At 34.4% G+C, this 17,193-nt stretch overlaps 1 protein-coding gene across 1 annotated transcript in view; it reads right to left on the bottom strand.

Annotated features, from left to right (window-relative positions):
* Positions 1-17,193, bottom strand: part of LOC134727691 (keratin-associated protein 16-1-like) — a 58,919-nt gene that overhangs the window by 28,630 nt on the left and 13,096 nt on the right. The window contains exons 2-3 of the mRNA XM_063592074.1: positions 14,909-14,981; positions 10,087-10,252 (exon numbers count right to left, since the gene is read on the bottom strand). Of these exons, the coding sequence (XP_063448144.1) occupies positions 10,087-10,252; positions 14,909-14,981 (239 nt within the window). The remainder of the gene's footprint in view (positions 1-10,086; positions 10,253-14,908; positions 14,982-17,193) is intronic.

Below are 17,193 nucleotides of genomic sequence, written 5' to 3' on the forward strand. Positions count from 1 at the left end.
AGTTCAAAAAAGATTTTAAATCCCCCATTGATCTACTTTTATAACAATGTGAGTTAAAATATCTTTAATGTCAATACACCAATTGTTTGTGCAACGTTCGTAATCCATATTGAACACCACTTTCATTAATCGCTCGTCTTTAAACGTTAATAGCATATTCCAATAATAAAAGATGTTTACCCAGTATCCTCATACAGTGCTGAAATGGGTGCAAATATGCGTACATTATCTATTGTTTGGAACTTCCTATTTCCCCATATTCAAGATGCATAGTCTAGAATACGAGTAGCACGAGAATTAAAAGTTTTTCAAAAGATTGAAATATATTGAAGTATATGTTCCATTTATACACTGGCATCGAGACACTGAGATAACAAATTAGGATTAAGATGCAAACCTTTCTTCAGCACCTCTTAATTTCTCTTAAAAACACGTACAGGAAACCGTTTTGCTTACAACAAAATGTGACATGTTTGGACATAAAACACAGTTCGTTCAACATGTTTCTGTGCTAATATACACAAAGAACAAAGTAAAGCAACCCTTGATATATTGCATTATAGTTTTTTTGAATATAAATATATATTTCAACAAGACCAATATTCCTTTAAAAAGATGTGACCATACAGGTGTGACCGGTCATTAAGATATCGACGTATCATGCACGTGAACCATGCCTCCCATGCAAATTACAAAATGTAGTTTCATCGCGCTTCAAATTTGAGTATTTAAAATTTTATTCACATTCTGTGAACATGGTACGAAGACGAATATCGGAGGCTCAAAGATGGCAGATTATCGGCATGCGGTCATCAGGATTATCTTATAAAGCTATTGGACGTCAGAAGGGCTACCATTATACTGTAGTCAGCAGGTGTGTGTGGAAACATCCAAACCAATAATGTGAAAGACTTGCCAAGAACCGTTAGACCACTTGTGACAACGCAGCGTGAAGACAGAGCACTGCAACGCCTGATTAGATGAATGCCATTCGCAACAAGTCCTGTTCTTAAAAGGGAATGGTTACCTGATAGACAGCTATCAACCAGAACATTGAGGAACCGGTTGAAATCAGCAGGACTGAAGTCAAGGAGACGTCCCATGTTAACTGGCCGACATCAACAACTGGGGCATTATGTGCAATTCTTTCTACATGGGCGGCAATGGTAACGTTTTCTTCTGTAGATAAGTCCGTATCGTAAACTTGGATATGTATGATAGCTCGTTTCGAAGCTGAGACATTTTCACATATGTGATTAAATATTCGGGGTACGAAGTGGGATTCATTTTTCTGTAAATTAGCATACCCCGAAAATCCTTTCGTGATGCGGCTCTTCATGGTAAAAGTCCCTTTTTTCACACAATAAAATCTTTGAAAATTTAATACTTTGAATACATATAATAACTCCATAATTTTTACACATTTACTCTATGGTCCTATACTTTCCAGATCAACACAAATGGTTAAGCTCAGTCACTTGTTAAAAATTGAAACATGTCCAATATCACTACACAGAGATTTTTAGTTTACTCACAATTTTTGTGTTCCTCAATTGGAGGTGCATTAGGGATATTGACCCAACTGCGTTTGGCATGGTGCTTAGCTCGTCGTGGTTGGAACTTGAGAACTAGCACACGATCCATTGGTCAGACGAGAGCCGGTTTCTTCTGCATGTTACAGATGGAAGATTGGGAGTTTGAAGACCTAAATATTCAGCATATGACAAAAGGAACAACCAAGCAACTGTCCCTTACGGTGAATGCTCTGTGATGGTATGGGGGTGCATCTCTCATAACTGCAAATTGGCCTATACTAGGAAACCTTAATGGTGAACAATACATCAGAGAAGTTCTTCAGCCAGTAGTTGTACCTAATTTTGATAACCACCCATTAGCTGCAAGACCTGTGTTTATGGATGAGAACGCTAGGCCGCATCGTTCAAGGACGGTTACTGCATTTCTTCAAAGCGAAGCAGTAACAACACTTCCATGGCCTGGCATGAGCCCGGATTTGAATCCGATAGAGCATATTTGGGACACGTTAGGCCGTCGGGTACAGGCAGCCGAACCACCTGTACAAAATTTACGTCAGTTGGAAGCAGCATTGCACCGGGAATGGCGGCAGGAAATCCGACGACTAACTGGAGGGATGGAGGCAGGGTTGAGGCCTGCATCCAATCACGTGGTGGATTCACCCGATATTGAATATTGAATTATCGATATCGTTAACAGACTTACCATGGAAGTTTTTTAAGTGAAATGACAATAGTATCATGCAAAACAAACTCAGCAAGTCCATACTTAAAATGAACATGTTTTAGTCTTTAAACTGGGCTTGTTGTTTTGTGACAATCTATTCATTAAATTATCATTTTTGTTGCAATTTGTGTTTTTCTTAAAGCTAATGTTATGTCCTAACAGGCTGCATTACTATTTTTGCCACCATTTGTTCCGGGATCCCATGACCCTTATCGTAATATTTGACAATTCGGAAAATTGTGGGGTGCTTTACTTTTTTCTTTGTGTATATATATATATTTATAAAATGACTGAATAATAGCCAACGATAAATCTTACGAGGCATTGGATCATATAAATATAATACAGTACACTACAAAATATAATATATAACCAGTCTAAAGGGTACAACATCACTAAATAAGTGACATTTAACGAACAAATGTAACTATAAATATTTCGGATAACAGATATCCTTCATCAGTATGAGCACGATGTAAAATGAATTAGATCAATCTTTTCTGAATATTAAACTATAGCAATCTTGAATTCTATTCAATAAAAAAAGTGAAACAGTTTCACCCGAACATCATATGTAGAGACGCTAATAAATTTAAAATGTCAAAAAAACGACTCATAGACCTGCCTAAAATGAAAATAGTAATTAGAGATATGAACTGGCACAACTCTAAAATTCCAAAATGACGTCAGTTAAGCTGTTACAACAACTGCGTGTAAATACATTCCCAAAAACCAGCACTGATCGATATAAGCTGGTGAAATATATCAAACAGAGGCTGCGTATTTATCATCCCAAATATATATAGCAGGTAATCAACCTAAGGCATATATGCAAATTCACAGATCTAACATGGTAGGGTTGATGTTTAGACGAGTTATTTATATTTTTCAATTTAGACTCGTATATAAATATATATATATATATATATACAACTCGTCTAAACATCAACCCAACAATGTTAGATCTGTAAATTTTCTTTCGCATATATATATATATATATATTATAAGTACTTCTGAGTCAGTGACAACCCTACAACAGATGTATCCATTGGATCGCCATCAATGATGGTTATACATGGCTGTGTACATAATGTATATACAACTCGTCTAAACATCAACCCAACAATGTTAAATCTGTAAATCTAACATTGTTGGGTTGATGTTTAGACGAGTTGTATATACATTATGTACACAGCCATGTATCACCATCATTGGTGGCGATCCGATGGATACATCTGTTGTAGGGTTGTCTCTGACTCAGACGTACTTATGAATATAATTATTTTCTGTGACTCTATCTAACATTAATTTGTAGGATCCTTTACTATAGATAATTTAGCTGATCTGTAACAATAACATCTTCATGCCTTATATATCATGTACTGTAGTACGCCGCTAGATTAAAACTGACGTGGAAAGGAAACACATGCCCACCGAAAGCTCTTTTTTTGAGAGCCCAGGTGGTCGTGTGGTCTAGCGGGACGGCTGCAGTGCAGGCAATTTGGTCACCGTGCCACGATATCACAGTAGCATGGGTTCGAATTTCGGCGAGGGAAGAACCAAAAATTTGCGAAAGCAAATTAACAGAACTAACTTTGTTGGGTTGATGTTTAGACGAGTTGTATATATATATATATATTATATATAAGTACGTCTGAGTCAGTGACAACTCTACAACAGATTTATCCATCGGATCGCCATCAATGATGGTGATACATGGCTGTGTACATAATGTATATACAACTCGTTTAAACATCAACCCAACAATGTTAGATCTGTAAATTTGCTTTCGAAATTTTTGTTCTTCCATCGCCGGGATTCGAACCCATGCTACTGTGATATCGTGACACCAAATCGCCTGCACTGCAGCCGTCCCGCTAGACCACACGACCACCTGGGCTCTACAAAAATAGAGCTTTCGTCTACTGGTTTAGACGTACTAATAATATAATTAAAAACCAATTCTTCAGAGAACAATTGAAGGTCTTTCCACCTCGATAATTAGAATCGAATTTAGAGAAAAGATGTTAGAAAGGATCATTCCTTGTTGGTGTAATTTGGTACCTCAGCAGACTTAATTGTTTTATAATGAACAAAAACAAGTTTAAAGCAAAGGTCAAAATCTAGAACGTCAAGTTGATTTTTGACCTTGACCTCAATTTCAAGGTCATAGGTCAGTGATCTCAAATCAAAAGACACCAGGTCAATCACTTGTATGGTTGTAGAGAAATATCGATTTCAAATACAAAAGGGGAGAAAACTCCTAAAAGGGTTGACTAAAACACTTCGACTTAAACGGGTTGAAGTTGCCCCTTGTTTTAAACAGTAATTTGGCAAACACATCGTATCATTAACTATTACAGTTTCTTGAGAATAACGATAACAAGCAAAATACAAAATGTATAACATGACCTTGACCTTTGACCTTGGCCTCAAATTCAAGGTCATGGGCCTGTGAACTCAAATTAAAAGGTCAGAGGTCAATCACTTGTATGGTTGTAGAGAAATACCGATTTCAAATACAAAAGGGGAAAAAACTCCTAAAAGGGTTGACCAAAACACTTCGACTTAAATGGGTTGAAGTTGCCCCTTGTTGCAAACAGTAATTTGGCAAACACTTCGTATCATTAACTGTTGCAGTTTCTTTTGAATAACGATAACAAGCAAAATTCAAAATGTATAACATGACCTTGACCTTTGACCTTGACCTCAATTTCAAGGTCATGGGTCAGTGAACTCAAATTAGAAGGTCCGAGGTCAATCACTTGTATGGTTGTGGAGTAATAATGATTTAAAATACATAAGGGGAGAAAACTCCTATAAGGGTCAACCAAAACACTCCGACTGAATAATTTGAGGTTGCGCCTTATTGTAAACAGTGATTTTGCAAACATATCATATCATTAACTTTTACAGTTTCTTTTGAATAACGATAACAAGCAAAATTCAAAATTCATAACATGACCTTGACCTTTGACCTTGACCTCTATTTACTTAATTTGGACCAAGGACTTCATATCATAAGACTGTAGGCCTCTACAACTTATACCGCATGAATTAACCTAAAATATCGTTTATTTTAAATTTTCAAAGGGAAATAACTCCCATAAGATGTCTTATGATCACCTCAGTCCAAATAAAACAAATTATTCCTAAGAGTAGACGAACAATTTGGTGAAAACAGTTTGTAAAAATCTTTTACGGTTTTAGAGATATAGCGATAACAAGAAAAAGGGGACGCAGGGAGATAACTCCTATAAGAATAATTGTTCAGTCACACAGGGTGAGTTTTGAAACCTCCATTATTGAACAACATCATTGGCCAAACATCCATTCGATATGTTGTAAAACAAAAAAGCATCTCAGACGGCAGAAGAAAAAAAAAAAAAATTAAAAACCAATTGTTCAGAGAACAATTGAAGGTCTTTCCATCAAAACAATGTATTTTGATATGAAAAGTTGTGAAACTAAGTTTAAAATGTCATTTCAATCGTCAAATGATAGCTTCTAGTAAGCTGATTCCAAAAATATATTGTTTCCATACATGTTTTTTAAATAATGGAGATAGTTTGTTACTTCCGGTTTGAAAAATGTTACTTCCGATTATATTTGAATATTTACTTGACACTGATTCCAAAAATATCTGGTTCTATATACTTTTATATCAATAAAGTACAAAATATAGCTACTTCCGGTTTACAAAAAGTCACTTCCGGTTGTTTTTTTCAAGGTTAAATGGTTTGATACCTTTTTCTAAAAGTTGTATATCTTTATCATGTATACATATAGAATAAAAGCAAAGGTCAAAATCTAGAACGTCAAATTAAGCTATGACCTTGAAATCAATTTCAAGGTCATAAACCAAGGACCTCAAATCAAAAGACCATAGGTCTTTATTATATTTAGTTAATGAGTTATATCAACAAACGCGTATTTTTAAATACAAGAGGGGAGAAAACTCCCTTTTACATTCAACGTACGCTTGCAATCAAAATTTACATCTCACGACATGTCGCAACTAACAATTTAGTAAAAATAATTTGTTGATATCTTATACAGTCTTTGGATATAAGTGAAAATAAGCCAAATTCAAATATTAGAATATGACCTTGACCTTTGACCTTGACCTAATTTTCATTTTTTGGGACCAAGGACCTCAAATCAAAAGATCCTAGGTCTCTATCACTTATGGTTTAAAAGAAAGAAATTCATATCACTTATATCAGATGCATAAGGGGAAAATCAATTTCAAGGTCATAAACCAAGGACCTCAAATCAAAAGACCATAGGTCTTTATTATATTTAGTTAATGAGTTATATCAACAAACGCGTATTTTTAAAAACAAGAGGGGAGAAAACTCCCTTTTACATTCAACGTACGCTTTCAATCAAAATTTACATCTCACGACATGTCGCAACTAACAATTTAGTAAAAATAATTTGTTGATATCTTATACAGTCTTTGGATATAAGTGAAAATAAGCCAAATTCAAATATTAGAATATGACCTTGACCTTTGACCTTGACCTGATTTTCATTTTTTGGGACCAAGGACCTCAAATCAAAAGATCCTAGGTCTCTATCACTTATGGTTTATAAGATAGAAATTCATATCACTTATATCAGATGCATAAGGGGAAATAACTCTCATATGGAGCGGTCATATCGCTTCGGTCAAAATAGGACAAATCATGCGAAGGATATAACGAGCAATTTTGTGAAACAAATTTGTCATAATCTTTAACGGTTGCGAAGGAGATGTGATAACAAGGAAAACAGTGTTTGGGGAGATAACTCCTACAAAGAAAAATATTCGTTTACGCAGGGTAAATTTCAAAAGCGCATAAACTGTTCGATAGCATATACAAAATATCTAAGCGACATATTGTGAAACAAATGTTTATCGCAAGAACAAAATTAGGCGGAAGAAAAAAAAAATAATCAGAAGAAAAACAATAGGTCTTTCCACAGAAAAGTGGAAAGACCTAATAATCAGAAGAAAAACAATAGGTCTTTCCACGAAAAGTGGAAAGACCAAATTATTTTTGTGACTGTATCCTTCATTAACATGATTAATTTGTAAGATCCTCTAACATAGATAATTCAGCTGATCTGTAATATTCCATCTTCATGCCTTATATATCATGTACTGTGTTACGACGCTAGATAAACACTGACGAGGAAAAGTAACACCCGTCCACCGTAAGCTTGCTTTTCTATCGAGCCTAGGTGGTCGAGTGGTCTAGCGCGGCGGGCATAGTGCAGGAAATTTGGTGACACGATATCCCAGTAGCACGAGTTCGAATCCCGGCCAGGGAAGAACAAAAATTCTGCCTCCACAAATTTATAGATCTAACATTGTTGGGCTGTTATTTGGAGGAATTATATATACAGAAAGTGTTTTAAGCCTTGTATCACCATCACTGGTGATCCGATGGATACAATCTGTCTTAGAGTTGTCACTGGATCAGACGTACTTATACATGTTATAATACAATTATTTCTGTGACTGTATCCTCCATTAATTTGTAAGATCCCCTATGATAGATAATTCAACTGAACTGTAATATTCCATCTTCATGCCTTACATGTTATGTACTGTGTTACGACGCTAGATAACATCTGACGAGGAAACGTAACACCCGGCCACCAAAAGCTTGATTTTTGTCGAGCCTAGGTGATCGAATGGTCTAGCGCACCGGGTAGAGCAATGCGATTTGGTGCCACGATATCTCAGTAGCATGAGTTCGAATCCCGGCCAGGAAAGAACAAAAAATTGCTTCCGCAAATTTACAGAATTTACATTGTTGAGCAGTTATTTAGACGAATTATATATACGTTGTTGCCAAACACTTCCCCTAACCTGGGACAGCTATGTTGAAAAGAGCATTATTCAGTAAATCGATTCAAAGCACAAAAGACCCAAAGTACATATATGAGAGTACTTGCAGTTACTGAAAGCCAATAACAACTAATAAAAGCAACCATGTATCTAAGACTGAAATATCAATCAGTATATATCACAGGACGTGTATAAAGCGGGAAGAAAAAATTCCAAAGAAGTTATTGGTCAAGACAACATAATTTAGAAAAGACTGAAAAAAGGTATGTGTAAGTGCTAATTTAATGTTCTTGTCACTGTCGTTTCGTAATTGTTTTGCTTATTTCTAACTAAATGTTAAAGGGGGAAGATACAAGCGAGTCATCTGTCACTCTTTAAACTAAGAGCAAATTTTCAAAGTCAGTGTTAACAATATGTGTTTGAAACATATTTATTGCGCATAGTCATGAACGAACGAACAATCTTAGCAATAGTCTTGGATGGAAACTATGTGTAGTCAATTCAACATTTTTCGTTGGTCATATTACACGTGATCAAATATTTGACAAAACAGCTCACTAGGTTTAAGGCGGTGTTGTTATTTGTTTTTGTTTTTTTTCAACCCTTATTGTTAATTTTCCGAGGTATGTGTCTATAATACTAAAATTACGAGGTCCAATTTGTCAGCCGTCATCACGTAAAAACGACGAATCACAGAATTCAACTTTATATATAACTAATATAGTACAAAGGTGTAGATTAAAAATTACTCCATTCCAGGACCTTTTGTTTTCCAAATAATTGATAATACCAATAATTGATAAGTTCCAGTTCGACGGGTTCAAACAGAAAGACTTGAAAGCAGAGAAAAACTGTGTATCTTATAATCGGCATGACTTTATCAGATGACAATACTAATACTAAAATAATGCTTGAGCATAGTTATATACTTTAATTCAGTCACGGACCCATGATATCACGGGTGTGTTCTAGTATCAATATATGAAGCAGATTTAACTGTTTCTGTTGTATCCTTCATTTTAAGTTCGATAGTTTGGATCCGTTCAATCCGTCAATATGATTATCCTTGCTAGAAACGTTTTCAATAGACCGAACTGTTCATTTTTGATTTTTTATATTTCATTTATTCTTTTAAAATAAACGCTTTCTTTCATATTTATGTACATCGTTTAATTTCTTATTGAAGCTATGATAAGGATAAGATCCAGACGGCAGGAATAAAACTGTTAAAATAGAATTTGTAGTCGATATTTAAATATGAAAATGGCCATCATTTCTATTCAAGTGATTTTTTTTCACTCCCATACATTTAATCAATATACCGTTATTTCTACATCGACAATACTGGTACTGTACCTTTGAGTACATCAAAATTCAATCACACATTTTTGTATTATTCAAGATTATCAGTCAAAATATGTTCTACAAGGATCACCAGTCCTTCACCTTTCATTTGATACCTTAAAAACTAAAACATATTCTACATAGTTTGATATTTGCACCTATGCGTAGGAACTATTTGTTTTTTAAATATGTACTACTTTCCAGAATACTATTTTTGACCGGTCCCGATTTGGTGTTGTTACATATTAGACAATGCTAGAAAGGCGATTCGAATTATTTTTGCACAGAATTCCGCTCAAACAGGTGCTAGGGGCCGTCTTCAGTGGAGAGCCGTGATGTAAGAGTTGGGGTTTTTTTTTTTTTTGGCTCTGTGTTGAAGGCCTCATTTCGAATTTGAGATAAAGAACACAAATAAAAGCGTTGTTCATTTGCTTTTTATGTGGTTTTGCTGTGCATGTACTGATTTTGTGTCATGGATGGATATCCCATATCCTTTCTTTTTCTGTAACAAAAAATCTAGATAATCTGCTGCATGTGGCGCAAATAAAGAGGATATATGTACTTCGAAAACTTTTGAAAAAATAACTGAATTTCCATTTTATGAAAAACAAAATTTTGTTAATATGACCCAATTACTTACTGTTCAACCAGGGTTTGCATCGTATTGACCTCATCGGCCGTTCTTGGCATAATGACGACAGCATTCTGATTATTACAATATTCCCTTGCATTCCAAAAAGTTAAAGGCTGGTTAGAAATTTTATAACATTTCAATCCAAAAGAATTCCAATCAGCAGGACAGGTACCTAGAAAAATAAGTAAATATCAGTTAATGCAGTGTTATTATGTTTTATTTTCCTATATTTGTTATTGACTTTTACATAATTGTAACATCTACATATAAAGTAAGACAAAAAGAATATAACAACATAATGGTAAACCTTTCATATTCCTTAATGGATTTGCAAATAAGACCCTCCTTCCACATGATTCCTATAGAATGAAATGATGAAAAATGTTGCGGAGTTAAACTTAGTTTTTGTTATCTCTTTTCTTCTCCTGTTTGATATCGATCAGGACATAAGAAAAATCGAACATAAACGAAAATACATTAAAAACAAGAACAGAAACAAAACCTAGCTCTTAAAATAACCATCAAAAACACGAGAATTCTTATCACAAGACTTATGGTATAGAACCACTAATTCAGGACCGGTCGGAAAGAACATACAAGAAAGTAGTACATATTTCAAACAAAATAGTTCCTCCGCATAGCTGTATCTTTGTCAATAGGTGAAATATTTGGATAGTTTTGGTTTCAAATGAAAACTTGGGGACATGGGATCACTGTAGAACCCTTTTTGAAAGTTTCTTTTGAATTTTAAAGAAGTATATAAAATTATAATAGGAGGGCACATATTCCATGTTGTTACGATCACAAGTACCGGTTTTTGTACTATTAAACTTCTGGGAACCAGAACGCTCTAATATGCAATTAAAGGTATGTTGAATTTTTCATGAAAAGTCAGGATTAGGTATACTAGTAGTTTTGACATGAAATGACTGCCACTTTATTTGAACTTAAGACAAAGTAGCAATTAATGCTTGAAATTGCAGAATTTAACATAGAAAGCAATGGGGCTATGCATAAGAAGTTTTATACCTTATACCGTCATAAAGAATAATCTCGCATATAACAGGTAGTTGCACTTCATAATGTTCATAGAGGATTATATATACAGCAATGTCATCAATACGGAAATGTTCTTCACTATATCTTATTCGCCAATGGCAATGCAAACGCAAAATAAGATTTATTATAGTGGAAATACGTGATAAAGTCAGTTTTATTTAATGAAACACTATTCAAGACTTCCGTCTAAGTATTATTCCTACTGATTTTATCACGTATTTCAACGATAATAACCATTTGTATTTGCATTTGCGAATAAAATTAATCAAGAACATTTTCGTATTGATGACATTGCTGTATATATAATCCTCTATGAACATACTGTTACACTTTCGTGCAAATAAGGACCAAGTTTGAAGATTTAATTCATCACAAAGTTATAACGCTCACATGCCAAGGTTTGATCCTGTTATTCAAAATATCGTCATTGGCCGTCTCCGGGACTGAGTGTCCCAAAGTGGAGTAGTTAGACATGAAAATGTTTAACCAGAGCATAATTTCGCAACTTTGGAGCAGATGCCAGCAGACTGGCTGTACTAAAGACAGCCCGAGGAGTGGACGACCTCGCTTAACGACTCCTGGACAAGGTCGCTACATCCGGGTATTTTATTTACGGAATCGAATCGTTTCCTTAACAGCCACTGCAGTTGGGATACCAGGATTGAGACGAATTAGCTCACAATCACTTCACAATCTACTTAGACAACATTGCGTTGGACCCAGGAGGACGTATTTTGGACCCGCTTGAGGCCGTTACACAGACGGAAAAAATCTGTTTCAGTGGTAGATCCCGTTTTATGATTTAGAATCGTGATTGAAGAACTCGTGTCTACCTGCGCATGAACGAACGTTTTGCTTCCTCATGAGTCCAAGTGGACTACTTCGGTGGAGGAAGTGTTATGATGTTGGCGGCTATTTTTGATGAATGTCAAGCGTATTTGGTACATGTTCCCGGTAATTTGACGGCTCAAAGGTACAGAGACGAAATTATGCATCAGTTTTCATCTTTTAATGTCATGTGTATCTACATACAAAATGTCGGTTCAAAATTGAATTGATCTGGATGTATTAACTTATGTTATACATCTGTTAATCTAAATTAAGTACAGCTAATGGTCTCCATTTTTTTTTTTTTTTTTTTTTTTTTAAAGTTTTCTCGTATAATTAACATTAAACATGGCAATATTTGTAAGTTGTAAGTTTATTTGGTTTCATTTAGGGGTTGGGACCTGTTGGGTCACATTTACATTCTAACCAGATCGTTTGAAAAATACTCTTGTTTAGATTTTGTTCTTTTTTTAGAACCAGTACTTCTTACGTAGGCCCCTTCCAAATTGTCCTTCTCTTTGTTTAACCCACTTCATCCCAATATCCTTGCATTGTCTCCTTCCCTTGTTTTTACAGTCAATATGCGACTCTAACCAAATGTACCATCTACTTCTGTTACTTCAATAATTGTATACCATACACTAGTGGGAATGTTCTTCCATTTCAATGTTTCTTCATAAAAGTTTGTTCTTGTACCTTCTCTTCCAAAGCACTAATACTAATAAAGTCATTATCAAGAGAAGCCATTATAATATAATTCTATAGTAGTCTTTATTGTTATTTTTTCAATTTTGTAGTACTACTCTAAAATTCAACTCTTACTCCTATTCGAATTTTTACCCAACATGTTTAAAAAAATTTCTTTTACTCCTATTCAAATTTTTACACAACATGTTAAAGAATTCATCTCTTACTCCTATTCAAATATAACACAACATGTTAAAATTTTTATCTCTTACTCCTATTCAAATTTTTACACAACATGTTAAAAAATTTATCTCTTACTCCTATTCAAAATTAACACAACATGTTAAAAAAGGTTAGACATTTTTATTGTTTGGAGTTGTGGCAGAATTGGCCTTTTGGTACTACTTTGGGTTCACCTCGAATTATAAAATTTAAAAATTTACAATATTTAAAAAGGTCCATAGATAGATGTCTCCATATTCAAAATTTGATCTATTTTCAAAGACAGAAGTTCAAGATGACCATTACTACAACATGTATTTACAGGACGCCTAAGGTTCAAGGCAAAGTTTTGAAATTGAATCCAAAACTTTATTGGACCAAGTACGTGTATATTCAATTTCTTTTGTTATTACTGTTATTGAAATGCCAAGTTGGAGCCTTTTATAGCTTACTATACGGTAACTATAAATACATATTAATATGGTGTTAGCGCTGTATAAGTTATAGTTATTGACCAAGCTAGTCGGTATATGGAATTTAATCTGCACAGCACGAGATGACCCAATAACCCGAACGACGTAGGCTTATATGCAGACTTTGTCAAAGCCACGAAATTGAATATCCACGAACATGCAAGTTTTCCGTAATCCACGAAAATTGGTACCCACGAAATTAATGAATCCACAGTATTAGATTTTACACTAGTTACCACCTTGTACGGTCTTGTTTTATTCAATTTCGACTTTATCGTCTGTTTTTTTAATCCAAAAGATTAATAAAAGGATATCTCACCTATATTTAAAGGGTGTGATTATAGAAAATGAATCCTTCTCATAACAAAGGATTTGGTGTTCTTTTATTCTTAGCAGAATCATTTTGTTTGTTTTTAAAAAACAAAAGACTTTAATTAGTAGCATTCAGATAGCAGAGGTGCGCTATATAACATCAAGCAAGAGCATTTGATATATGAAAAAAGAGATGTGGTACTGGTATGATTGCCAATGAGACAACTATCCACCAAAGTTAAAATGAAGTGGATGTAAGCAATTATAGGCAACCATTAGGCCTTCAACAATGACAAAAACCCATACCGTATAGTCAGCTATAAAAGGCCACGAAATGAAAAATAGGAAACAATACAATTGAGAAAAGTAATGGCCTAATAAAAAAATACAAATACGACAGACATGAATTAACGACAACCACTGAACCAGAGGCTCCTGACTTGGGACAGGCACATAATGAATGTGGCGGGGTTAAACATGTTTGTGAATGCTCCCCCCTTCTCCCTTCCCCCATTTAAACCTGGGAACGTGGGGTTACAGCACAAAATAAGTTCAAACTATTAGAATTAGTTAAAAAGGGCTGAACTCATCAGATCCATACAAAGCAGAGAATCATCTAACATGAGCATAATTATTATCTGTTTGTTTTGAGAACACAAATTTAATGAAACAAGTACTAAAAACCACATTACGCTTGCTTTGTAGATTTGCAAAAATCTATGAGTATGGAACTGCATTGCATTCAGTATTTTTTAATTTGGATTAATCAAAAACAAAATAATGAAAACACGTTTGTTTTTTTTTTTTGCTTTAATCAATTTCACCAAAAAAAAATAAGAGAAAAATTACTCCCGTCAGGTTTGCGTTAAAACGCAAACATAGGAAGAAATTTAAAAAAATGTGTGTCCCTTATACGCTACCGTACATTTCAGCATAAGTTACGATCAATTTTTATCGTAAAATTTGTTGTGGTAAGAACCCCTGACCTCGAACGATATTTCAAAAATTAGTATTAGACCGGAAGCCAAAACCCGTAGTAAAAGCTATTTAAAATTTTATCTCAAACTCGATTTTATTTTTCCAAATCTTACTAGAGACATTTTTTTTTCACCACAAGGCACAACCATATATTGGACATGAACCCGTTTTAATCTAAATGATATCGCAGGTGCTCGGATCCTTTACAAAACTTCTAGCAAGTCCGGGACTGGCGTGAGTGTTTTATAGAACTTATATTGCAAACTTACCGACTATATATACATGAAGTATGCACAGTGTCAGAATGGTAGCTATTAATCTTCTCATTGTCGTGCCATCTACCTGGAAAATAAAATAAAAACAATATTTTGATATATATTGGGTATGCTATAGTATCGTGAAGTCTGGATATCAGGCGAGGATGATGGTGCTATCTAAAGTTTCGAATCCCTTTGAACGATAGAAACAAATGTGTACATTATATGGCCGAGATGTCTAGAGCACTGGGTACAGTTCAGGGTTGTTAAGACTGATACGTCAGAGACCGAATCTCTCGGAGGGACGATATATATAAATGCCGTTAATGGATCTTCAATAGAAGTACGGGATAATATTCCATATAAGTGTTCTATATTTCTCCTCTGAAACGCGATAAACATTTATAATATTATACTGGAGTTCCCTGAAGCCTCGGTCACACCTTACCGGATAGCTCGAACGGACGCCTTACGGATAATTTTTTTTTCAATCCGTTCATGTCCGTTAGACGTCCGGTCTTATCCGTTAGGCGTCCGTCCATATCTGTTGCATGTCCGTTAAGCGTCCGCTTTATCCGTTGACGTCCGTTCTGTCCGGTGGAAAATTTTGAGCATGTTCAAAACTTTGAACGGACTTCCAACGGATAAAATGTCCGTTGAACGTCCGTTAGGCGTCCGTTATGCGTCCGTTTAGTACGGTACTCGTCCATTTTGTATCCGTTACGTGTCCGTTATGCATCCGTTGGAGATTCGGTAGACCAATTCACCAACGGACGTCTACCGGACGCCTAACGGCTAAAACGGATGTAAAACGGACAAATGCCAATTGAAATTTATTGCCTCTAATTTTTAGATGGTTTATTGCCTTTAATTTTCAGATTATTTTGTTCTTCCGTTTTATCCGTTACGCTTCCGTTAGGTGTCCGTTTTATCCGCTACTCGTCCGTTGGATGTACGTTCGACGTCCGTTCTGTCCGGTACTTATCCGTTTCACGTACGTTCAATGTCCGTTGTGTGTCCGTTATGCATTCGTTACATGTCCGTTAGTACACCAACGGACTCCCAACAGATAAAAATTTTGTCAACGGATAACTTTTTTTTATCTGTTAGGCGTTCGTTCGGGCTATCCAGTAAGGTGTAACCGAGGCTTAAGTTTCAACGTGTATCTCCATTCTGATATTCGTTTTTGTTTACATGGGTTATATGCTTATATACCCTGTCAAGTCAACCAACCAAATCTCACAAAAAGCCGGGAGATTTCACCCCAGTATAATATATGATTGTATATATCTCTAGTGTAGAATTAATCAAACTTGTGAATTGCTTTGTAAATATAAAATCAAGACGTTGTTGTTTTTTTTTCGTATAAATTGTTTTACTTTTTGTCATGTCGGGACATCATTTGGTTCCTGTTGGATAGTGGTCTCATTTACAATTAACAGAGAGCAGAATAAAAAAGGAAAAAACCAATTTTCCTCTTTTTTCACTCTAATTTCTGACAAGTGCAATTAGAGGCCAAAATAGGATCAGAACGTAATAAATTTATTCTATAACCCTTGTATTTGAGAAAAAATCATGAAAAACAAAGACAATTCTGTAAAATTAGTATTTATTTGATACATTTCAAAATAAATTTATACTGTATTCTACACTTTACTGTCCATTTTCAATCAACTCTCCGTAAATGATGCAACTTAGAATAAATTTATTCTAAATGCATGATGCTTTCTGTATATAATCATTTATAAAATAAATTTATTATAAAGAGCCTTGATATCTATTATCAGTTCGAGAAAATCATAGAATAAATTTATTCTACATTTAATGTCATTTATGATTATAACAATATTTAAAATAAATTTATTTTAAAAGTCCAGTAATCTGTATGGTGAGGCTGTGATACAGAATAAATTTATTCTACATTTAATGTCATTTATGATTATAATAATATATAAAATAAATTTATTTTAAAAGTAAAGTAATCTGTATGGTGAGGTTGAGACACAGAATAAATTTATTCTATGTTCAATGTGATTTTTGTCTTGTATAATAATATATAAAATAAATTTATTCTGAAAGTAAAGTAAGAAAGTAATCTGTAAGGTGAGGTTGAGACACAGAATAAATTTATTCTATGTTCAATGTGATTTTTGTCTTGTATAATAATATATAAAATAAATCTATTTCGAAGTAAAGTTATCTGTATGGTGAGGCTGAGACACAGAATAAATTTATTCTACATCAATATGAATTTTGTTCTATATAAAAATAATCTTAAAAGTATTACATGATACAAA

The sequence above is a fragment of the Mytilus trossulus genome, chromosome 8 (assembly GCF_036588685.1).
Source record: "Mytilus trossulus isolate FHL-02 chromosome 8, PNRI_Mtr1.1.1.hap1, whole genome shotgun sequence".
NCBI classification, from domain to species: domain Eukaryota; kingdom Metazoa; phylum Mollusca; class Bivalvia; order Mytilida; family Mytilidae; genus Mytilus; species Mytilus trossulus.